The 27,424-nt window shown below is 31.8% G+C and overlaps 1 protein-coding gene across 1 annotated transcript in view; it reads left to right on the forward strand.

Annotated features, from left to right (window-relative positions):
• The window catches only part of LOC131848413 (transmembrane protein 132E), an 85,365-nt gene that overhangs the window by 38,887 nt on the left and 19,054 nt on the right, over positions 1–27,424 (forward strand). The window contains exons 2-3 of the mRNA XM_059198255.1: positions 23,318–24,149; positions 26,225–26,371. Coding sequence (XP_059054238.1) covers positions 23,318–24,149; positions 26,225–26,371 — 979 coding nt within the window. The remainder of the gene's footprint in view (positions 1–23,317; positions 24,150–26,224; positions 26,372–27,424) is intronic.

Genomic DNA, 27,424 nt, shown 5'->3' on the forward strand with positions numbered 1-27,424 from the left:
TAGTGATGTAGATTTACAAAATTATCATTGTTGAGGACAGTAGTAAAATAAATTCAACAAAATATTACAGTTTTCTTCATTCACATTAATTTTGTTACTTTGGTGTAGAAGTCAGTACATGGTTTACTTAAAATCCAAATTTTAAACGAATTATAAACTAGACACATTTTAGTTTTGATCGAGACTTCTTATTATATATTCTGTATAATGTCGACACATACCTACTTATACAAAACACACATCACAAAATATTCAGCTTCGCATCGTAACATCGAAAATCGAGCACGTTCGGCAAATTTGTTTTACGTTCACATTCAAACGCATTCATTTGTAAACACATCTCGAGATAAGTGCGAGTTACTCGTGCAAGTTGAAGATAAAAATAATTTAGTAGCCCCCTACTGAGGACGTTATCAGCTGGTGCTCGACTTGCGTATGTTTACCGGGCGGGGTGCTTGCACAAAGGAACACAATATATCAAATTGTCGGCTCCACTTTGCTATATGCCGCGAGACACTATAGAACTCTCCTATTGCTTGTCTCGATCCCTAACACCATTCAGCATAGATTGTGTCTGAATTTTTATTTATTGCTAAGTCAAGAAATTTCACAGTACATATTTCTAATTATGCTTGCTAAGGTTACCTATATTCATTTATTTCGATATTTCAGTTCGTTCCGACATAGGTTCACTCGGAGTGGAAATGAAATAAAAGTGTACAAATCACGCGTGAAATTGAGTTCGACCCTCTGCTAAATTTATTATTCGCTTCGGGAAACTAGCACCATCGGTGTTACCCTGCTACATCACTTTCGTGTGTACCCAGTATATTCACAGCTAAAAGTTCATCACAAAATACTTAGTAAACAAAAGGTCAAATGTTAACAAAATTTACTTATAAGTATATATATATAACAGCAACGAAATTTAACCACGAAGTAATTGTTAGTAGTGTCTCAGCTAGCATACTATTCTCATTACAAAACTAAAGAAAGGTTATTATTATATGATCGACTACAACCTCAGAGTTATATTACAACGGCAGAAAATGCACTATAATCTCTAGATTACATTCGTGTATATATTTTCTGTAAGAACGAAAAAGACTCAATATATTTTATAACTTTAAAACCTACGTTAAGTATGCTGAATTTATTTGTCATTTTCAGTTCGTGTAAAAAGTTGAAAGGATACATAATTCAAAAGTTGGGGTCCTGAAGTAGTCTGTGGGCGGGCCAGGATATGTAGGAAAGTTTCATGTTTTCGGCGCGGACGGCACCCTCGGGACTCATTTATCTGCCAACACAAGGGAAGCAGATAATTAATTGAAATTATGCTGTCAGCTTCGCGGTACAGCATATTGTTATTGAAAATATTTTTATCGGATCTATTGAGCCGGTTACTCTGTTGAAACTAATGCACCTTATTAGTTTCAGACACACGTTTCATTAACAACGTCCAAATTGCGTCCAGCTCGTAAATCGAAGCAATAATGTTCCGGACTCAGGTTCTGACGGCGTGGCTTCCTCAGCTAGGTCATTTCCATTTTATTCGTGACACGTCCGGTTATGCAAATGGTCTTGGAACTGAGCTCCGACGCCCGTTTCCAAGTTCGCACGCTATGCTATACACTTCTTCAAACACGTTAGTTAAAGATATTATTTTCCATCCTGACCTGTGAAGTCGTGTGACAGGTATATTTTATAACTGGACCAGCAATTTAATAGAAGAAAAGTGTTTATTTTTTAATAAATTGAATTTTTTATCATACATCATCATTATCCTCCCTCAAAGTAATGATAGATAGATATATAGATTTCTTCATGTTCCCTCATCCCTCTGCTGTATTAAGATTTACAAGGGCATACTACATTGAAAGCATTTACGATCCATATAGTTCGATTGAAATGCAAAGAGAAAGTTAAAGCTTCATGTATTTCACAGTGAATTTAATCTTATAAAGTTGCAAACATTACTTGTCAGAAGAATTCGAAGTAATTTGCTGATTGCATAACTAACAAAATTCGAATGCCAGAATCACCGTACTCAAGGTACTTTTAATTATGTTAACTTTAAAATACTAGTAAATGTCTAAAATGTTTAAAAGATAAGTAGATCTGAATCTATGTCTTTCACAATTCTACAGTAATTGTATATGTTCTAAAATTCATTACCTCTTAATAATAAAAATATATCAGTGCGTCATTAAAAGTGAAAAGAGGAATATGGAAATATCAGGGCTGTCAATTAGTTCCCCTTCATTCCAGGATATTAAAATCGTGACCTAATAATACGCTCGTTTGTTATGTACTTACTTTCACGAAATTATTCGTCGTGAACACGAATTCTTCATTATGCTAAGTAGGGATGAATATGTTTTGTTTTGGTGCTTTGTCTACTAAGTAGGTACCTAATATGATGACAGTGAAGTTTTGCATTGTTTCCTTGAAATTTACTGTATTACAAAATATTTTTACCGTGAAGCACCAAATATGTGTGACTGTGTCTACTAAGAAACAACTATAACAATACAAGCTCAGTAAATTAATATCATAGTTACTAAAGTGTAATCTCAGCATGATGTTCTATTTGATCATTATTTAGATTCCTTTTCACAAGAACTTCTATGATTTTTTCTTAAAAATATACTTTTATTTTGTAATGAATAATATAAAGCAAGTTCCAAATTTATGATTGAAATAACCTTTCTTTGAAAAATATTTTGACGGTAACAAAGATAACAGCGTCTTTGAAATGTTGCTAATTAGTTAAGAGCTGGTGGGCTTTCAGACTGACCAATGAATTATTTAGAATAAGACCACAGTATCATAAAACTTTCGGCATTTTCAGTACCTGTGTATTAAAAATGCAGTAAAATAATACTGTTATAATTATGTTATTGTATAGTATCAGTTCATTTGTTTCGAGTTGTTTCTACAAGTCTAAGAAATCTTATCAAATTACATAATATTTTCAAATATATAACTTCATCATAGTAATTTATAACGTATTAAAGCAGATTTTGAAGTTTGTTGCTATATTACTAATTCTACCAACTGTATAAGTTCAATTTAATTACCGTAGAACTTTTATCTGTTTTTAATTGAAGCATCACCTCAATTGTCTTCAGTGGAAGTAAATTTTATGTCGTTGAAATAAAAGCAAATTCAGTCGAGGTCAACGCAAGAAGACATAAGAAGGAATGACAGGGAGTTTTCATTTACCTCTTGGGCATTCCTAATGTGCACTCAGTTTAATTAAATCACAGTTTGAGCAATCGAAAAGTGTACCAGGTTTCGTAAAAGAGTTACACGTCTATAGAAACCTGAAAGAATGTTAGACGTAGAAGAGATCTTTGTTGAAAATCAATGCAACGAAAGACTTCCGAATTATGCTTTTAAAGTTTTTTTGTGAACTCTCATCGATTACAAAAGCAAACTGCTAATTCAATATGTTTTTCAATCAAGTTCTAAGTTCAAGATATTTTCCATATTTATGAAATAGGTACAAATCCGTCGTCTAGTGTTTTCTAAGTAGATATTAGTAATACATTGGGTATTTTAAGAGTCATCATGACCAAGGCCTAATGACGATGTACTTACTCATTGCTATAACTTTCCCTTCATGTCTTATACCATAAAAACACTTATTTCTGCTTATATTTGTCTTTCATTCATTACTCCTAACCGGTTGAAAGAAGATATGAAGTATTCAATGAAATTGTTATCGAACGCACTATAGTGCTTTTGATAACAATTTTACTCGATATTAGTGATTCACATATTGAATGAAAGGAATGCGTAATATCTTTATATAAGCCTGCTCCCTCAATTTGGTTCAAAAATAGACTTCTTGAATCGTGAATGTGAACGTGGGATGAAGCCTTACGTAGGTATACAATATGTAACACAATAGAAATGGTATAACTTTTTATTTTAAGTGACAATAGAGTGTTTGTGAATGCTATTTATGTTCTGTTACAAAATAGTAGGTCCCGAAAATATCTCAAAATAATAAAAAATACATTTAATACTTCCTCTGAAATAAAAAACACAAACTCCTTTTTCTGCTATAATATCATACAAGAAACATGATATGACAACTTAAATTTCAGACTACTTGATTAACATTCATTTGACTGTCGATCAGTTTGCTCTGTGTCGAAATGAAGGACAAATATTATAATTAAGGGCTCGTAACATTCTATTGATCAATTGTTATTCTTTATTTAATGTTAGGCCGTCTGTCAGTTCATGTATATTTCCTGCAGTCATTGTACCAATTACCTACATATTTTTATTGATTTGTATCATAGTTCATTATTAACAATAGATATTTTCTGTTGACGAAATTCCACATAACTCCTATTATATTATATATGTATAATATTTTATAATTCTGTGAAGACAGCTGGAGGTTTCTCTCTTATCTTGTTGGGGAGAGTTCTGCGAACAATTACACCACCAGAATAATGACACGTCCTACTAAATTTCACCTTAATATAATAAATACTTAACTGACATGTCAAAATTGCGTTGAAAAAGTATCTTATTAAAAAGATGAAATTCTGACATACACAGGCTGAAAATTTATCAAGTACTTAAAAAAGTGTTTTCATCATTTATCACGAATGCTATAAAGTGAAAAATTGTTAAAATGTTTGTATGTTTTTTATTCAGTATTAATCAAGCACATATGTATTTATTGAATCATAATTATATGGCTAGATGGATATGAATATAATTTGATATACAATCCAACATATCATAAAATACTATGTACGATTATCGTATATATTATACTGCGTACCTTAATTTATGCAGACAAAGTATCGCCGTTAATATTGAATAAACCATTTAAGGAGATGTATCTTGAAATTCAAGCAATGAGTAGAGAACGATGATTGCGAAGTTTATAAGAGCAATAATTAATACTTTATCTGTTAAATAATATATACTGTCTAGTAATTATTTATTAGAGAATTACGTTAGCTTAATAGCTACTTACGTTAATCTATTATCATACATTGAAAGGTGAAAACTATTTGGTAAATAAACAGTACGAATTCTTTTATTCAGTATAAACTGAATAAAAGAGTGTACCGCCTGTAAAGGCGGCATTATCACCTACAGACTTTTTAAAATTGTCGCTGTTTCCTCGTACTGCATTCGGTGGCCAGACTACAATCTCTCTAAAAGCTGTGAGTGCATTGCATCTCGTTTTGTCGCATCATGCTTTTGTATTTCCAAACTCGTGTGACACCACAAATCTGGCAATCAACGTGATGGCTCCCTCTCGATTGCATTTAGTTTCAGATTTAGTCTTATATTATTACACGCTGTTACATATTTCATATACATAATTAAAATAAAATGTATTATGATAGACAACTATAACCAGATGACTGCTCTAAGACTTAGGTACGGATATTGTACTATTTTATAGCTTTTGGTAAATATATACCTAACATCTTTACTTAGTATCGCGTGTATTCAGAATCAATGTTTCTGGATGAACTGATTTTTATATGTATCATATCATTCTCTTAATTATAGTTGTAACCATATGATAGGACAAGTGTTGTATTAATAGGTTCATTAACGGTATTTTCAATTACCATCCAGCTGGAAAGTGAGTATTTGCATGAAATAAGATATTGGCCAAATTCAAGTAATATCGGCTTACAAATCATAATAGTAAATATAAGAGCAACTTATGAGTTGCCTGCTACCTTGCTTTATGCATATTCTAGATCGCGTCCGTGACATGCTTTAGTATGTGTATTCATAGCTACTCATACTTCTCGATCGATTAATAAAAACAGTACTATTTTAACTTATTTCACAGTTTTAAAAATACTTTGAGACTAATGTAATATTTACTTTAATTTGGGTGACTATGGAGGTGTTACACACACCTCCATAGTCACCCAAATTAAACTTTAATATAAAAACATAAAAATATATAAGGCTTATTTGAAATAAAAAAATCCATTACTTGCAATAGTAATTAATTATAGTCCTTTAAACGTTGAAGTCAGTTATCAATAGAAGCACGCAGAACTTCTAAGATTCCAAATTCAAATATAATATTTTATTTTTATTTTTTATTTCATTGCTTTCTTGATTTAATTGATTGATTTTAGAAATATGCTTTGACGTGGTCTAGTGTTTTGAGTAGTCATGCTCACTAAAATGTCCAGACTTGTGGCGGCGTGGTGGGCCGGGTCATTGGGCTCCCTAAAATATGGTCGAGCGCAGTGATGGCTGGCTCATCCGTCATACTCGTGAACGGGTGCTGCTTGTAGGGACTGGTCTGCTCTAATCACTATGCTGATTTCCTCTTATTAATTGTTTAACCAGTTGGTTATGTATTCAATATTTTATCTTTTTGAGTATTTAATTGAATTAGTGCTAATTGGTGGTTTGTATTCACATACTTAAACTTAAAAATGTAAAGTAATAATAAAATTATTTAAAAGAGCAACACCCAAGTTTCTTGCTCGTTCTTCTTGTGATGAGACAGCTTTCCGAACGAGCGGTAGATTAAAAAAAAATGTAATGACTATTCAAAAGTGCTTCAATGTAAGTTTATTTGAATAAATGATTTTCTATTCTATTCTATTCTATTCTTATTGTAATAGTTTTTTTGGCCAGACTGTACATATATATATAAAATAAACTAAATAAATATTGACTTTTCCCCTAACGAGTTGAAAGGAAAGATTTTGTGGGATTTGCGCCGCACAGTTAGGTCCTTCGGATTTTGTGTAAATCGCACGACCTCGTACGTGCGAATAGTTTTGTTGCTGCTATATTTTATACTTGTTAGAATATCTTATTTTATTTATCTAAACACTATTCTGATTTTATTAGGTACTTATTATATTTATCTTGCTGACTATACCGGTCTTTTTTTTTCTATTTTATTATTATTTATTTAAGTATTATGCATAATAATAATATGTACATATGGCGGACTTAATATCTTGCAGCTTTCCAGTCAACCATGAGTGGTGCAGAAAAAGATTGTTGGCGGTGCATTAATATAAATGAGATATGTCAAAAAATATATATTTTCTATAAAAAATAATATACATCCATAAATATATATAGAAATATAAATATTATTTATAAATAAATACTTAATTATCTGATAATGAAATTTTATGTATCGTGTATAAATATTTTTTATACAATCTGTAGAGTACTAGTCTAAACTCAATAGAATTACCGCTCGGAAATCTATTGCTTATCAGGGTTCATAACAGTTACTGACAATAACAGATTCTTAGTTAATTAGCATATAGGTTTATCGAGTAGCAGCATAGATAGGTTTAGCAATAACGGTTATCTCAACAAATATTATCGAAGATACAATTTATTATTGTTGAACTTTCAGCCTGTGCATCTAAAAATTAAATTAAAATACAATCTAGAAATGTATTAGTAGAGAATCTGTATATAGCTTATCCAGCAATAATATAATAAAAATTAAACGGCGACATCGGAGCTTTTAAATTTATTATATACTAGCTGCAGCCGCGACTACGTCCGCGTGGAACTTAACTTTTATTAAAATAAATTAAAAAAAAAATCTAAAATAAAAGAATTTTCTAGAATAAAAGTAGCCTAAGTTCCTCTTTATTATATCAGCTACCTGCCAATAAAACTCCCGTCAAAATCGGTCCTGCCATTTCAGAAATTAGCCGTAACAAACGGACAAAAATTGTAAAAAAAACATTTTGTTGTATATAGCGTATATATAATTATATGCGTGTCGTAAAAAACGGTTATTTCAATATTACAAATAGACACTCCAATTATATTTATATGTATAGATTAGAATGAGAAAATTTCCTTTTTATCATTATACAGCAACGTTACAAAGAAAACTTTCTATTCTCGTGACAGTATATATATATAAATATTCCGATATAGGTACGTTTTGTACGACCAATGTTGTTAAGGTAATTTTAATAATGTTATGAATATTGCATGTTTCTTAGAATTTTAAGAGCTTTTTGCAGTACTTACTTAATAATATGTTAATTTTTGTTTCTAATCATACTAATAAGGAGTCATGAATAATAATCTTTTAGGTCACAGTATCAAATACGCTGATATAATGTTATACTGCTTTATGCTTTTTATTCCTATCTACTTGTTAGGAGTGTACATGCTATTAGATGCTTTATATTCAGAGACTAAGATACATTATTCATTTCAAGTTTTGCTTACCATATATAAATACCGGGACCGAAGGGCTCCCCGCTGTGACATCGCCGATCACTGCTTGGGATCACGTATAACAGGAACAATTGTTATAAGCTATTTCACCGATAGAATAAATTGTAACTAAAAATAAAGTCGGAGTTTCGTTTCAACCACGTTAAGTCAGTTTAACTTTAAGTACCCAAATACTGTAAATAAAATGTTATAAATTTTAGATCATGTGACTAGACAGTGTACTCGAAGAACAAAATGCTTTCTTTGTGATGGAAAATTCGAAACGGGTGATTGATCTCACAACTTTGTAAGTCACAATGATAAAGAAGTATATTACTATCATGTGTACGTATGCCTAAAAATTTGCAATAAGTAGTGGTGCTGGTGAAAATTAAGTTATAACGATAACATAAGTCCATTTGTATTAAGAATTTATGGATAGGTATATGAATGAATGGATAGGTAATAAAGTATGTTTGCATGGAATTAGTAATATAAGTAGGTATTGGTAAAAACACAAATGTAATACTCGATAAAAATCGATACTTCCAATATAGTCAAACGTCTTCGCAGAGAATGATGAAATTAAATGAGTCATTTCTCTGTGCTGATAGAAATATGAGCACATTCTTATTATCTCTTGAATGAAACCCATATCGATTTGTATGCATGAATGAATGGGTTTCATATCTTGCTTATTAAGAGTTCAACAGTCAACAGGAAGTTAAATTGCTTAACTATGTGGTACTAATAAGATCGATAGATAGTTTGCAGAGCTGCAAAGCTCGTATTATGTTGCTGTGGTTCACAGCTAGCTACGTTCAAGATACGCAGATACATTCACGTAGTGTACCCTCCGGTAGGTGGTTGCTTTGCATAACATAGGGATATTAAACTACTAATATGTTTCCACTTATCTAAGACATTATATAAATATCTATAGGTCTACAGAAGTTATCATTAAATAATAACTATTGTAAATTCTTAGATCGTATAATATAATATATTTCCATTATATCGTATTACATATATACATGACAATTTGTAAAGTCATTATACAAGATGTATGACGATGAGATAATTCTACTCAATTGTATATAAGGTTATCTTGCTAGCTCGTATAAAAAATTTTGATCATGTTTGGCGGTTTTGCTATCACGATATGTAAACCTTAGTAAATTCCACCTAAGTTTCCTACTTCTGACAATAATAACTAATGTAAATTCTGTAATAGTGTTCTTTATGCATTTACATTTTCTTCCAACAAAGGGCCCAGCGGTCGACGGTAATCTCTTTTTATCCAACCTAATCTTATTTTCTCGCCCTTTACGACGTGGAAACTCGTTATACCGCGAGGCGACTTCTTTCAGTACCTACTACGGCTCTTTAAATATATTGAACGACTTTGTCCTGACAGTAGTAATAATGTCCTCTGATAAAATGAGCAGAATACGGACTGTTAATTATCAATCTACCACTCTCCTCAAATAGAAATATAATATTAGCCTTTTTCTATGAACGAATGAAATATAATAGATACATTTTGAAATTACTAAATAAAATTGATTGAAGATATACGAGTATAATAATTTATCTATATAAAATAAAGATTTAGGATGTATTTTGATATCTTTCTTATGGATAGACCGTATACATGTTTGCAGTTTCATCCAGGCTCAAAATTTAATCTCCCTAGAAGAAGCAATGTGGTTTTTATAACTCGCATAGAACTTAGCTTCAATTTTATCTTGGATTGAAATGTAAAATTCATTCAAATTATATTAAAGTACAAGAAAAATTATTTTTCAGGGAAAATATACTCTATAAATTGTCTGGACGATGGATAAGATCTCTAATCTATAAAGTGGTTTTAGAGCCTTAGTGGAAATATGTAGGTATATTACTCATAGATAGATTTAGGGTTCTAAAGTTTGTAAATAAATATTATTGAGCATTTTAATGAGTTTTAAAATATTCAATTGAAATTCAGTCGAGATTACCTAAGCAAAACTATAAAATCATAGTGAGTAAAGGTCTAGAAATTAGCTACTTTATGTAACAGCTCTAGTACTAATATCTATTCTTTATTGAGTTATACTAGATAACCCTTAGATAAAACATCTCATTATAAAAATAGTATAATACAATAGCTATTCATTTTTCGTGCTTCAAGTTACCCTATTTAACAAGCATATAAGTCATTCGCAAATCCTTATTTCTTGAGTTTACAAATGAGGGATGAGAGTACAAAGATCAAGGGTTGCTTGTTGGCTCTATTTGCATTTAGATGGGCGCCGCGAGTTATTGTATGGGGCGACAACGACAGAGCGGGGTGGAGAGACATAGCCCTCGTCAGAAGCGCTGTGCCTGCCGCCTGCCGCCTGCCGCCTGCCGCATGTCGCCAGTCGCCTGTCGCCCGCCTCTCACAACCCGACTAATTACTGACACTAACAATGTAACCTGAATAAATTTCAACTGAAATGATGTTATGAATTGTCTACACTGGAATAATTCGTATCAGAAAATTAATAATCGCTAATTCATTTTGCAATCACGCGATAAATTAGTAGAAATAGTTTAAACGTATTACTTATTGTCGTCATTTCGACAGATAGACCAATCGATGCATAAAAATATATTATAATGATAAACTTTAATCACTTGTAATGAAGAGAAAATGAATTCAAAATACTTAAGTTTATTGTGGTAACGATCCATTTATTTGACACTCTTATTTCTAATTGTATTATATGAAGTGTTTAGTGTATCTACTTCTTTTATTATGCAAACTTTCTAAAAACAACAACAATGTAACAGCTGAAGTTGAATTTCTCGTACTCTAGTACTTATCTAAGTAGGTAGGTGTATTGTTTTTATTATAGTATAAAAATATTGCTTCCGTTGTAGCAGTATTTATAGAATTTGAGTACGTAACTATAATTATTTGATATCATGTAAAAATAATATAATGATTAACTTTGTTAAGCTCTTGTCTATACTTGGGCATTGATAAGTGTCTATCACAATAATACAATATTTAAATTAAAAGAAAACTCTGTAACATCAACAAACAATAACTATCAATAATACGCCTAACTAATATGCTATATCTCCCATGATGAAAACAACATAAACTCCAAGTATTAAGTATCTCTTAGTAATAAAAAAACCGGCAACACTTTCATAGTTCTCAAGTGTAAATCAAACAAAACAGATGTAGCACGTCATATACAAACAGGTGGTAAATTATTGTCATCAAAAACCCGATAAAGGTGTACCGTTAAGTGTTAGCGACAACCGACAAGTGGGTGCATTCGCTCCAACAGGCCTACGCATATCACAACAATGCAAAGGAAAACCGCATATATTGTACAGACACCAGGCGCATACGGTCTCACGAGTCAACGTACAAATGTGTAAATAAAATAGGAATGTGCGGGGGCGATTATCATAGATGAAGGATGAACGTCCATTACTTACTTACTTGCGTAATAAGCCATGAAAATGTTTCCTGCTACTAAATTTCCCTACTACAGTTAGAAATTTCTATTTGAAATGGTTCAAAGACAAATTAATGAAATGGCTGATAAATAAGTTTTACTCAGTGAACGATTATTTTACATGCAAAACGGACGACATTATATAAATTGTTATTAATAAGCTGACATTAATTAATTAATATAAATATTTAAATACATGTATTTGTATAATAGTGAGATTTATAAATGTAACGACATAATTTTATTTGAATTTTTTTTACCACGTAGGTGGCAAACAAGCATACGGCCCATCTGATGGTAAGCAGTTACCGTAGCCTATGGACGCCTGAAACTCATTTCAGTATTTGCATACCTCTACGGGGTGCTGCATGTCAAGACTTTTATTAGTTAGTAAGATCCGTAGCTGTACCATGATGCAAGCAATAAATAAATAAATAAATATTATTTTATTATTACTAATTGACCTTAATAAATAACATGAACTTGCGTTCGAAAAAAAACCATCAAGCGCCAACTTATTTCAACCATGTTAATACGCAGAATAAGAGCACGTTGAATTTGAGATTTCCCAAGAGGTTCTCTACAGGTGAATTTTAGAAATTTTCATATCTTACTCACTGTGTATACATATTCTCTTATAAATTATGTAGTGAAGCGTAAATCATTTTCAAGAGGCGTATTGCGCGTAGAAGCTTTTCATAAGAGAGCTCTTGTGTCAAGTGGGTATAGCTAGGTGCCGTATGTACACGAAATGGGTTGACTTCAGTTACGTCTCGTGGAGTTGATGCTGTTATTTAGAATCTTTTGAAGAGTTCATAACTACAGGGATGTTAAAGTAGTAGACTTAGTCATAAAGCTATAAGAACGTATGTAGTGTTTGATTAAACAAAAGTTCGCCTACATATTAATATCAGTGAATCTATTTGTGTAAAGTTTACACCGATAATTATATTGCTTTGCTTGCTTTGAAGCTATAATATTGCGGCGAAATCTTCATTATAACACTTTACTTTGATCTAATTCCAGTATGTACATCAATGAAATACCATGCCTGTCGGTTATTTATTTGACGATATTAAACGAAAGACAGAACAAGAACTAGTGATATCTGAGTGTAATGAATTATCTTCGGCAAATAACTCGGAGCTGTTTGTTTGGAATAACTCAACATTAGCAAAATTGTATCTCTAATCAATCAACAAGATGGAGAAGCACGCGTCGAGACGTGTTATCACAGATTAAATAATATTATTCGCTTATACTTAACTCGTAATATACTACTCGATGATAGAATCATCATTAGTAATCAACTTTTCATTCGTATCCATTCTACATTGATCCTGTAAAATGCAAATTAAAATGGCACGGATGAAAAAATCTTAATATCTCAAGGTTAAAAAACTATAGGTTACAGTTTTTATAGTTTTACTAGAGACTGTAAACTAGAACCAAATATACACTCGAAGTGTACTAGAAATATACTCAAACCTAAAATCAACATGTTCATTTTAAAAAGAACGCTCGGGGCTGTAATCCCAGATGCTGTAGTCAGAAGCATTAATCAACTGTTACCTTTGTGATGAACGAGTACAAGTACCTACTCATAGCACTCGACATACTCACATTTTGTCGAGATTATTTGAACTTAACGTTGCATGTTACGTGGTAAGCATACAGTGTACGTATCGTATTAATTTGGTTTGCTTATTATCAACTGAGGATATTTATTCATACAAATATGCACTTTTTGGTAATCACCTAGTCAATTAAGTAATTATCGACATTATTAGAAATTCACTGATATATCGTATCATAGAATTAATCATACAATACAATTCTAAATCAAATGCTTTTCGCATTATCCATACAATTTTAAATAGTCATGTAATTAGATTCACGATTAATATAGTTATTGAGTACATTACAGGAATATCCGAAGCTATTCTATTTCAGGAGTTAAATTATCGTCCATGCCATCCAGTGAGTCAGGACACTTTCTGGGAATCTAAGCTCTAGGGTTGAAACTGATCAGTACTAATGTTATTAATATGAATATAACTGTCTGTCTCGTTAGTTTAGACGACATATTTAGATAAAATTTGGCACCGAAATCTAAAATTAGGTAATTAATTAAGGTAAATTTAGAATCTCATGATGGATAATGGCTAGACTCTACTAATGAACAAGGATTCATAGGAATGTGCTAGCTATAAAAATAAAAATCATGAATAAAAAGAATCATAAAATGCTATAAAACAATTATACGTTTCTAAAATTGTTATTTTTAATAATAACTATATATTTTTTAAACTTAATAGAGATAGATACCTACGTTGTTTAAGTTAGTTTTTATAAACATGGTAAAAAGTAAATAGGTATTACATTAATATAAAAACTTCTACATAATATATGTTTCAGAACTAGAGCCACACGAATGAAAGGATAATGCTACGTCTTACCCGGATAATCTATATTATTCTCCCCAAGTTACTTAATTAGTTACTTAGCCAACCCTACCCAGTCGTAATGAGTTACGGGTACGTGTCACACATTCCTTCTCCAATTGCACTGTCTTCGTTACTCATATAATATTTTGCCTACATCACAGTTACGGGCACGGACGTGTGGTTTGCCTCATTCCACCGGAGAAATTCTTCGTTAAATTAGTTAGGACCACAGCGTATTAACCTTGGAAGTTTCCTTAACATTTTTTTCTTTTTCTGTCATGTTCCATTTTCATAAATTGCGTTTTTCTTTTGAATAATAACCTACTTATTTTGCTACGGGTAGCTTCTTTGCCTTTGTACATTTAACAGTTTTTTCCTATAGCTAATATAGGTATAACATAAAAAGATGTATTTATGGATTTGTTCGTGTCGGTATTGACATATATAGGTGATGGTTGCGACTTATTACCTTCAGGTGAGTCGTTAGTTTGTATTCTATATACATAACATTACATGTTACAAATTTACTTAGGTGGGGTAATATCTCTTCTACACACTCTCTTCCAGATGTCTTCGATATCAGCTCAATATAAACATAAGAGAATATTCTTTGGGAGCTTCCAAGGGTACTTTGTGTGTATTTAAAAATAATAAATAATATTTCTGTAACTTGCCCAAATCAAGCAGAGGTTATAAATGGATACCTACCCATTTATAACCTCTGCTTGATTTGGGACCACAGAACACAGTTTGATATATCTGTAGATATTTATTTTTTTATGGAAAAATTAAATTTGCGATGTTTTACTTAGAGGAAAGAATGGTCCGGTCGTACTTCGTTTATGCATTTGGCCTAGATTAAGAATCTATTATCAATTTTCCATTTTAGGGATGTAATACAATTACAAATTATATAAAGAATCTCTTCTGAGTGTAATTGTAATAAAAATATACACAAATACAGTCTAAAGGCCACAGTGGTATTGTCCTATGCCAATATATAGTGAACAGAAATATGCAAACCATAGATCATAAAAATGCTTGTAAGTATATGTAATTACATATCCACCACACACATATAGTGTAACTTAGATATAGAAGACTCTGTTTAATGCGTGTAATGGCAATGTGAAAATATACTAACATCATAAAACATTTTGTTTTATTTCAAAATTATAGGCAAAAGTATACAAACAAATTAAAATAAATGTTACAGTTTCTCAAAATTCTACGAATATTGTAAATGAGTTTGTAAAAATATTTAATGTTTGTTACGCAAAAGTCTAGACAGATTTATTAAAATTCAGTATATAGATATTCTAGATTAAAAAACCTTAAACTCGAATTTGCAGTGGATATAGTAATATTATAAGGTAATCTAATATTACTAAAAATATTTATATTTGATAATAGAAATATTTAACGTAAAAAAAATCTTTGCATCGTAATAATTTATTATCTCATCCTAAGAAACTTTTTACTTATATACGTATTAAAAAAACAATCAAAAAGTCATAACCTATAAACCTTATATATTCAAGTGAAAGTTAGTAATATTATTCGTAAATGTCTGTTGCATTATTTTATTTAATAAATCACCGGACAGTAAAAAATGTTATAGGTAATCTTGATTACGTAATTTTTTCCGACTTTCTCTGTAATCGGCCTGGGAAATATTACAAACCAGAAATGACCTATAGTTTTAGCTATAGGTACTTGGTATCGAGTTACGGAAGTCAAAAGGTAGTGGTGCCGATTTCGGCCCCAATTACTCTGATTAATGATTGGGGCCTCCCACCGTCGGCTTACTGTTTGAACTGTTATTGTGTTTACTGCAAACAAAAGACCAATTCAGCGTAGCCATACATTACTCGTTTTGTGTACGTAAACATTTTGTATTAATTACACAAAACATTTACTTAACTAATTAAACATAGATAACTTGTCCCTATTATCCTATTATAAATACATATTATAGGTCTGTTATTCAGTTACATAGATCTATCATATCATATGTAATTAAAAAATATCTAGGTATTAAAAACTTTATTTTTAACAATAAATCATATTACTTGTGAATTGATATTTTTTAATTACTTATTGAAAAAAAATCCAGTACATTAATCTTACATTAGATACGTCGAATTACATTGTATATATGTAGATACGTTATTTATGTTATAATTTCTATAATACTACTTACTAATAACTCGAATGACATAGAAAAATAAAATATTTTTCTATGGTGATACATATAAGGTTGTTTTATCAAAAATGCCCCTCACGTAACGACTGCTTCAACATGCACCATGAAGGTGACTTAGAATCAGGAATGTCGTTTGCGTTCTTTGTTATAGTTACTTTTTGCAGAAACTAATTGCGCGTCGTCTCCCGTACAGAATCCGGTATCTCTTGTTGGTATGGGTATATGAATGAATTTCCATGTAAAATATTAATAGGATTTCATATTCTAAAATTAAAAATCGATTAGGATATCTCAATATGAGGAGAATATTAGTCTATGACAAGGAAATTTGACAGCCTTAGGTATTTTGAAAATTACCCGAGAAATAAACTCGCAATTATAATTTTATTAAAATTTTATAGACTACTCTATTTGAATATAAACCGCTATACGTTATTAAATCTGAACTTGACGAAACTCGTTAATGTATACCTAAATAAACTATGTGCCTCGTCAAGCCACGATAAAATGTATAAAACATTGCAACCTTCCATTTTAAAAGATTTATAATTCATGGAAGGAAATTCTGGTTTTTTCAATTGACGAGTCTTTTTAAGATATACGGTATATAGGTGATATGAATAAGGGCTTGAAAAAAGTCTTAATGCGTTTAATTACATAACAATATTTTTATGTAGATATGAAGCGATTTTTCTTTATCACAGTGCAGTACTATTTTACCTACTAATTACAATAAGAAAGAATAATAGATTTCAAACTAAATTAACAGCCGTTGTATACATTTTATAAAAGTTAAAAATAATAAAAAAATTGAGGGTATACAGTTAAAAAGATGACATGATATTAATCGTATGTTACTCACCTATGTAGTTTGATACTCGTCACTTCATCTTAACTATTTTTTCCATGATATAGCAATGAATATATAATGCTATTCCTTTTAATTATCCTTGCGAGTGGCACATGACGATATCCTTGCTGATATGAGTTACTATCTTGACAAAATGAAAGTGATATCTAATGGAGATATTTAAAAACTAAAAAACTTCATTATCCATCAGATGAGCCATCAATGAGAAAACGTAGAAATAACATCCATCAAAATAAGCAGATGTTGACACATTAAGTATTAATAAAGTATATCTTAAAAGTAGATATTTATTCGATAAAAATATTTATCGAATAAATATCTACTTGCAAACCAGCTGTGAATATACGATCCATCATAATAGACAAAACGCACGAAAAATAGTAAACTTATATGATAAAAGAAATACAATGTTAACGAATACTATGTGACAAGCCTGCCTCGTAAAGTAAAGCCACAAACATAAGGCTTGTTCTCAATAACCGTCGTCTCAAGGCTTTAGAATCCATGTCGAGTTATTGATGGGTCATAATGAGACGAGGTTTGTGGCTACGAGCCATATTCCAACATTATTGGAAATGCCTTTGTAAAACGAGGAAAAGTGTTTGTTTGTTCAGGAAAATCTGATCCAATATACGTAATACAATATAATGAGAATAATTTTATTTCGTTACTTTGTTGGGCGATTAACACGAAATGGGGGTTTTCCAAAGAAATTGCATTTATGAAATAATAAATCATAAAACAAGCCTAAACGTCATTTTTTTTGTTTAGGTATAGAAATATATAATTTCATAATATCATAATAAAACGCAAAAATTCTCTGTTAGAGAATACGTAAAATGACAACTATTCAGTTATACCTACAAAGTACGTATTTTCGGAAAAAATAAGCTCATGGGCTTATTCCCTATGTAGTGAGTGACATTACTAGCTGAACATTATGTCACTAACGAGGGTTAATCCAAGAAACCTTTCGAAAGTAGAAAAATATGCGATATGTATTTATTTGTGTACAGATACAATTTGTATATGGAACGAATATTTTTTCTATTATATGCAACTATATTTCCTTTGAATATTGATTTTATATTCATATCTTTTTAGGTTCCATAGTCAAAACGCTACAATAGTATCTGTTAATTCTATCGCAAGTCACGTACCTCTGTCTGTTCGTATGATAGAATGTTATAGACTTGATGTACTCGTAAGGAACAGTCTAAACGTTACAAAGAGGTATATAGAAATGTTTGAGATGTCGTTGAATAAATCTTGAATACAATAAGAAGTATACGTTTTTTGATTACCCATTCAAGAGTTATCTACCTATCCAGTATTTAATACAAACAGGTTTTTTATCTACAAACGTTTAATGTGTCTATTAGTTCAAAACTGTTCTTTTTTAATTCATCTGTTTATGGTATATTTGTCAATTGATAACGCTATGAATACGCCTGATAAAGAAAATGTACTATAAAAAAAACCATAACTGCGTGAAAAGATCCACATCTAAATTTTAAAGAACAAAGCTAATGCCAATTCTGTTGCATTATTATTTGTTTACAGAAAGTTCTAATTAGAAATCTTGTAAGTAACAATGAAAGCTAATACAAGTGCTATTATTTCATTTAAACTAAATGTAATTTAATGCCACTCCAAGGTTATCGCCACCCCTGGACGACCCTCTCCCTCGCCCGCTATAATCTTGAAGCACACAGCCCTTCGCCCAACACGCATATAACCTTGCGGCATTGCGAACACGTGCCTAGATACCTATGGGTATAAAATTTACCCGTTGGTATACAACCAAAACTGGTGTAACAATGTAGATCTCAATTGTGTAAACCGTAATATGTAAAAAACATAAAGTTATTTCACTTGAGTCTTGTTGTCTTACTAGTAATCTTCCAAAAAGTCTGAAAACAAAAAGAAATATATGTATAGATATTTAAATATAACAAGATGAAAATATTAAATGCTAATTTACATGAATAAATAAATTTGTGTATAAAATTACGTGGTATGAATTATCTCTTCATAAAATTTCTAAATTATTATTTTATTGAATTCTTATTTGCCTTTCTATTTATTTAATAAGTAAAAGAAGTAATTTCAGAGCGTTAAATAATTAATTTTAAGTACAGCGTGTGTATAATTGTATAGCTGTATAGAACATGTGGTTGCGTAGAATTGAAAAAGGCAAACAATTTATTTAGCAGTCCACCCTTCTCCGTCCGCGCGGGGAGGGCCATTATTTTTTACGCGGCCTTCTTTTACCTCAATTTTTCCCAGTTTATAGTCGTTTTATACAAATTTCAGGAGCAATTCAGTTCGGTTATATCTACTTGGGTATTCTTAACAAATAAGTATAATTTTATGAGCCCTACCAGCAGACGTAGTACTTTTGTTTAATTGTGGAATGCGAGACATTTTTGACTTGTCAAATTCTTTCTTTTTTATTATATTCTACGACTCTTTAATTTCCTAAACGATGGCGAGGACGTAGGCATGGCGGCGTGTTCTGTTATAAAAAGTGAAGTTTCGCGAATTGATATCGCATTTTCCGATCGCTCCCTCGATTTCGGCCGGCGAGTGAGGGTGGCGGGCTGACTCCAGGGGATGTAATAACTGCCACTGAACTAATCCTTAGATACGAACCAGGCGTGGCCGCAGTCCGATATCTACTGTTTTTATCAAAACATCGTAGTGGGCGGACATAGTACGTCTGGGTCAATGTGGAATTAAATAATTTGTAGATGTATATGTACTACTGTATATAGACACTATAGATATACTATAGTACTATCTGTAAATAGTATTAATGTCTTTATATCTAACATGTACTCTGTTACTTATTAAATTGAGTCATAGCTTTATTTTCTTACTTGAATTGTTGCAAAAAACTCTGTACTCGTATATATGTATACCATGCGGAATGTTATGTTAATGATACTCTATTGTCTAGTAATATGTTCTCACTTATTAAAACATATTTATAATTTATACGCGTTACGACAAACTAAAAAAATATATTCAGTGACAATAAAAAAAATCTATAAAATTTTACGTTATAACTTAACTATGTGCTTAACTTAACTTAACTATAAGTATATAGGTACATAGGTGTATAGGTATCCAGGACAAACTCACTTAAATAATTCCATGAATATGCCGGTTCCGGGTTTCTCTTTTACATCAGATCAAATTAATTTATACTTTGTTATCGTATAATGTAAAACACACACCGTACAGAGCTTTGAGTGATACAATTAACATGGTACCTACATCCAGCTTTTCATCATGGTGTAGTCATTATAAAAACGAAATCCTAAACAAACACGGAAGGCAGCATCTCATTACGTTCAGTAATAAGAAAAGAATAAATAAATTGTACCCAATGTAAATAAAGGCTTTTACTCTTGGGAGCACAGTGTTTGGATGTTACTCAATGTACGTACTCTCCTGATATTTACGCGTGAAGTAGGCAAAAGCATATATACTTATGTATTTTAGAATGTATGTGTTAGAGGAATTTGATTTGATTTAATGTAAATTGCAGTGCAGCCTTATGATGCGTTTCCACGGATCGATTAATTTATTCACAATTCGCTGAGAAATTTCAACATTATTTATTTTAGTTTCTGTTGCGTATAAATTTGTCTACTGAAGTTTATGCTCATTAATAAGTAGAATTCTATGCGATACTATTGGTGATGTATTAATAGACCAAGTTCAAATATATGATCAAGCATAAGTTTTAAAACAGTGGTCACATTTTAGTTATTATTACCGACATGTATCAACAGAGAGTAGCAATAAAACGTCTAGAATTACCCCATCTGGTATTACAAAAGGAAGACATTTATTTGTATTATAAAATATTCTTATTTCGCGCAGCAAAAACCATCCATCAGGTACGGAGAGTCACGTTTTCAATAGCACTGTTCATTGGAGCAGTGGATGGGAAAACAGGGAAATGCGGTCCGTATAATAATATTTATTCCGACATTGTTATTAAATACAGTGATTTAATATTATGTACATACTTTTAATAATATAAATTGACCGTCCACGTAAAGTACAACTATACTCATTCATTAATGAAATGATAAGATATAATTTTTATTAGTATAAAATGTCTGATTATATCTGATTCTTAAAAATCTCTAAAGGTATTTTATGCCTATTTAAAAGTGCAAAATAATTGCACTTTTAAATACAGTAGCAGTAGGGTAGGTAGACTAATAACTAAGTATTAGAAAAAGAACATTGATGCAGGATCGGATAATATACCATATATACATTGTTATATAAATTGTTTCATATTGATTTTTTATTTTGAAATAACAAAATAATATATTTTCCCAAAATTCAGAATAGGAATATATCTCAAGAATTGAAGCTAACATGGCTTGGCAAGATACAGTTCTTTTACAGTAAAAAGTGATAAAATGACAACTGTCACCCGCAGGCTTACAGTTCGCGGAATATAATCGGGTAGACTTAACAGTTTGATAAATGATTCGAGTTGTCGTATACTACTGTAACGTAGTTACTAGTAACTTTTGATATATAAGTACTTGAAATGTCCTAAAATGTAGTTGCAAATTTAAAAGCATCGGCGCTTTTTATTTTTACGTTCATTGGTAAACGCAAAATGACTTTAGACACGTTTCTAGTGTGCCTCAAATAAAAATGGTAATGTTAAAAACGAATATCCCTTACGTTATAATTTGAATATCTATCTATAACACCTTTTGTTACATCAAATGAAAAAGGATAGAAAACTGGAAACTCAGTGAATTTTTCTTTGTTCTAAAGGCGTCACGTGCTAAAGCCTTTTATTATCTTCCCACACTCACGGGGTTATGTGCCGCGTGTTGGCGGAGTGGTGCCGTTTCCTTGCAAATGAAGCAATAACTCTATACCCTGAACAGGAAATTTGTTTCTAACTACCTCTACTGTACTTAGGTATACAGCTGGGTAATGTTGATATATAAAACTTTTTGAATACTGTACGTTATGCTTAACTTATACCAGACATAATATAATATACCAACTATATATGTATGAGTGTCCTATATACATACCGATATACTTTTGTACCATTCTTGTGTATATTGTTGATGGTTAATACACATAAGTGTATGCATAGTATATAGCAAAAAAGTTACACTCGTAATTTTTTTTCCCATATGTTTATTCCAGAACTTGTTAATTTAAAAAAAAAAATATTTCTGTATAACATTAGACATGGAGATTGTTCTAAAATTTTTTCATGGTTGTGACATGACATATTAGTCTGCTCGTAATAATTGTCTACTGCCATCTCCCTGTTACTAGAACGTTTGTAACTAAGTGACGAAATATCGGGAGCTCTTATCATGATTAATATCTCGTGTATATAATGTGTACAGATATATTCATAAAATACTTGCAAGTAGGTATAATGAATTCCACGAAAAGTTTTTCTAAAGTTGGTCGTGACATAAATCCCGTTTCAATATGAGAGATGAATGACGTGTCGCGCCCTGCCGCAGTAAGCGTGAAGCGCGACCAAGAAATAGACACAAAAAAGAATTCTCACCTCTTTAATTTTGACGAATATTACCCATACTTACGCTTCGCATAAATCGTCATAATTGAACCTATTTCCTTCTCTATGTAAAAATATCGCAATACCACTCTGTAGTCAAATGATATATTATTTCTTAGATCAAATAACAACTATCTTATTATGTTTACAAACAAACATTTTGTGTTAGTATACGATCTCACAAAAGACATAAAAGTTTGATGAAGTCATCAATCGCGTATACAAATAGTTCAATTCAAAAATGCAGACTTGTTTGTAAACATCAAGGGAGCCGATCTACAGTCGTTCCACTTCATTGCATAAAATGCAGTTGGAATTGGAACCAAGCCAAAATTTTGCTTGGACGCCCTTTTATCTCTCGTTAAATGTTAAAATAAAGTATTTAACATTACACAAATGCTACACAGTCCTAATCGATAAAGAAAATTTATTACTTTCGCTTAATAAAGTTAGTTTTTTTTTCTTTTGCAGGAACGGCGCTGGCTGTCGAAGTTCATTTCGAAAATAAAGACAGCGGATTCTTCTTGAAGCACACGGCTAGATGGAGTGGCTCTGGTCCGCCGCCTGAGCCTATGGGAACAGCACTACCCGGTTCATTACTATCCCTTGATCGGTTTACAGTATTACAAGGCTCCGCACCAGCCTCAGTTCGCGCCACATACGGGCCATTTTCAACAAAACAAACTGTTCCGGCCAGGTACGCTGTACCTGATCCTTTAGAACCCCCTAGGCGAAACGCAACATTATTAGAATTACAAGATGCAACAGCACACAGACTTGACGTGTCAGCCCATCTCGTATTCCGAGAGCTACCAAGAGATTCCCCGGTACTAAGGGTGTTGTTTCACACTGGTGGTGAAGGTGGGGCGCGACGAGCAGCCACACGTCCGAGAAGAGTATGCATAACTTTACATGCAAGCCTTGGATCACGATCATTGACGGCTACATGTGGACCTGAGGGAGAAGAGGGTGCATGTTTAGCTGAGTTAACTGTGCCAGCTGCATGGTGGCCTGCTGATGGAAAAGGCAAACGGCCACCTCGAACTGTTAGATTAGCTTATAGCGCTGCGGAAGCCAGTAGCAGTGACAATGGAGATGGAGCTTGCGGCAGGGTTTCTGTACAGCCAGCCTGGCCGTTGGGTTTTGTCACTTTGGCGGGCGCTCGGGCGGGATACAGAGAAGCAAGAGCTGGTGACGCTGCTCTTTTGCTTCCCCGAGCGTCGCTATATCCTCATTCAAGATTGCATCTACCGTTCGTTGTTCGACGAGATACCAGCCATAATATTGGACATGTTGTTATAAGGTTAGTGTCCCATTTTATCTACTTTAAATACACTTAGTATTATTGAAAAATAAGTCCAGACAGCTGCATTATTGAATAAATGAATAGGATTGTCGGATTATTTTAAAACTTTATCACATAATCTATGAAAAAGGCATATAATGGATAGATATATAAGAACGATTTTTACCTAATTAACAAAATAGTTTTGTAGTATTACAAAATAATAATATCTAATATTTTATAAGTTTTACTAAAACGGATACGGAAACTTCTTCTAACTTTAAAGTAATCTGGTTGTTTAATGATAATTGCGTCCAACAGTTTATCTGACCATGTGTCGCCTCTCAGGGACTAACCTTATGTTTATGTTACCCACACATTTCAATATATTTTCATTCAACGAGGCCCTTCATGTTAACGATGACAAAACAAGTCGTCTGTTCTTATATTATAGCAGTTGTACTTACTATTCCGCCCAACTGAACAGGTTTATTACTTGTGAACTAACGCAAACAGGCAATTCTTGTGGTTATTTTACGGGGAATCTGGATTGTGTGTGTGTGTGGTATTTCAAACATTGTTTTTCATAAGGGAAAATTTTTTTTTGTTATATAATTTTTTCATAGACAATAAACCCTTTATTTATAAACAATGTCACATTGTGGTTGAATTCAAAGACCTATTCATTGTCGGTTTCCGAGCTCCAATTAAAACTTTCTCCGCAAAGGCTTAGAATACCTGCAATGAAACGGATCTACTATAGGCTAATAAAGTACTCAATAAAAATGGCTTAAGTGCTAATTTTTATTTAAAATAACACCTAGGATCACAGTCTGATATGTCTTTAAACAAAAACTCTATGTAATTGCGGTTTTTAAAAAATTTTTAGTGAATAATTAGTTACTTCTGTTAGCTTGTTGTTTCCAAGACATTACTAATCTTATAAGCCAAGATCATATATATTGACTCAGTTTATAAATATCTTTTAAAAATACTTATTAGTAATCCTTAAAATTTCAATAACGGAACATTAGGCTTTAGTATTCCCGTTAGGATCAAAAGTGTCCTTATATTTCAAACTGTATATCTATTGAAGAATGTACGATTATATATTCGTGTTTCCAATAATTCTCGATTTATATGGTATAGAGAGGTATATATTGAGCGAAGATACGGAAAGGTATTTCCGAGATTCACGCTTATGTAAAGCGCATTTTCCTGGTATATATGCGCCACCTGCTTCTAAAGTTTATACTGTATCAGTACTTTGAAATACGAGCGATGAGGGCGGCGCGGGAATAACTTTGTATTGCTATATGTACATACATGCTATGCTGTATATGCCTAAATGGATATTTATAACTACTCTGGTTAGCATATAAGGCATAATGGATATTTATTGTTGCGGCCGTTACATGCAGTATGAATTTATAATTTCACTTCCTTCGTATTCTTAAAATTTATGAATGCATTCATAAATTAAAATCTGAATTAATTTCTATGCGGATGAAAATTCATTTAAATTGGAAATTGCTAACTATTGTATATAATGTCCATGAAACAAAAAGATATAATAAACATTACATGTATTTGAGACATACTGTCTTTAACAATAAACATCCCATATTTAATTAATCGGTATTTATTATAAGACAAATATATATTATTAAACATCTTTTTTAACATAGTATAAAATAAAGTCGCTGTTGTTGTCTGTCCCTGCATGCTGAAACGGTTTTTTAATAGATAGAGTGATTCAAGAGGAAGGTTTATATGTATAATACATGTATGTACACCCGTGCCAAGCCGTGGTAGGCAGCTAGAAATTTTATGAACTGTTAAAATAAAACATAAAAATGAATAAGTTTATAAGCTATAAGCGATGTCTGCATATAATATGCAGACATCGCTTATAGCAACTTCCAAATAAATAACATATAATAATGTATAAATAAAATTACTAAAATATTTGCATAATTATATATATGTTACTAAATTAAATAAGTTATTTTAAACGCTGTCTATATTATATTACTGTATCTATTGTATGTTCTCTTAATACCAGGTAAAATAATTAGAATTATTTTTATCAGAATGAAGGTGAAGTCAGGACTGAGGCTGGTGGGTGTGACTGCAGCAAACTCTCGTTGGGCGGTCACCGCTGAAGTGAAGCCTCGTGCTGCGACAGTAACCGCAACCCGCCTCGAACAACCCTTACGAGATGACGATGGCCTCGACACGTGAGTACAACAGTTCATACTTGTTCAACCTGGAACTTCAGTTAACGAGCGGGAAAACTGCCAACTTGAAGGGTTATTCTGTTAGCAAAATCGTAGTGAAACAAAATGCTTTTTGTGTAATCGCTGTTTACAATGATATTTTTAAGTATAAGTTTTTATATTACCTATATCATATTTCACCTTGTTTTCCAGACTCCATTTCTCTAAAAGGGAGTACGTAAAACTACGTTTAATAAAATATCTTATATATAAATATGTATTATAATTCTATATCTAAAATAAATTTCTCTATATACAACAGAAAAATTAAACAATTAATATGTTCTATAATATTGTGAGTTTTGAAAAAAAGAAAGAATTACTGAGTTATTGTATTTGGAGATTAATCTCCAGAACCACTAGACCGATTTAAAGATTTCTAACACCATAGTTACATTCTTTCAAAAGAAGATATGCTGCACATGTTAGACGTGTATTGAAGAGTATTGTTTAAAGCAGGCAAAGTAGGAACTGGCCGTTTCCATATTTTTTTAATATTACCTAAATATACGATTTTATGTATCCCACGGTCTACTATTTCTGTAGACACGTGTCAAAAACATACTTCCTTATGGGACCACGAATGTGACGTTTGTCGGCCCTGTGTGTTTACTTAACGGAAGTTTCTGTTTACTATTAGTCCAAAGATGTGCTAGATAGAAAATGAGATTGCAGTGCTCGTGAAAATGCATCCGGGTAATCCAATAGGGCGATGTAACTGGGCTTGTAGGATTTATTCCATTCCTATTTTCTCAACGCTCGCCTTAGAGTTTTTCGCATTCCGCGACACTGTTATAGGAAGTGGGTCAGCTTGAATAACAGTTCGATTCTGCTGGGAAATTAAAGTACAATAGATTGATAAAATTGAACTTCTGTAGAGACTTATTTATATATATTTTAAACAGTAAACTGTAAAAAATTGTCTATATTTAGATAAGTTTGTACGAGTATGTACTATTTAATAACTATGAGCATACACCGCGATATCTGCGATCAATACTCTGATCTTGGTAT

This window comes from Achroia grisella, unplaced genomic scaffold (assembly GCF_030625045.1).
Source record: "Achroia grisella isolate CSIRO2021 unplaced genomic scaffold, CSIRO_AGI_Agris_v1 utg558, whole genome shotgun sequence".
Lineage (NCBI taxonomy): Eukaryota > Metazoa > Arthropoda > Insecta > Lepidoptera > Pyralidae > Achroia > Achroia grisella.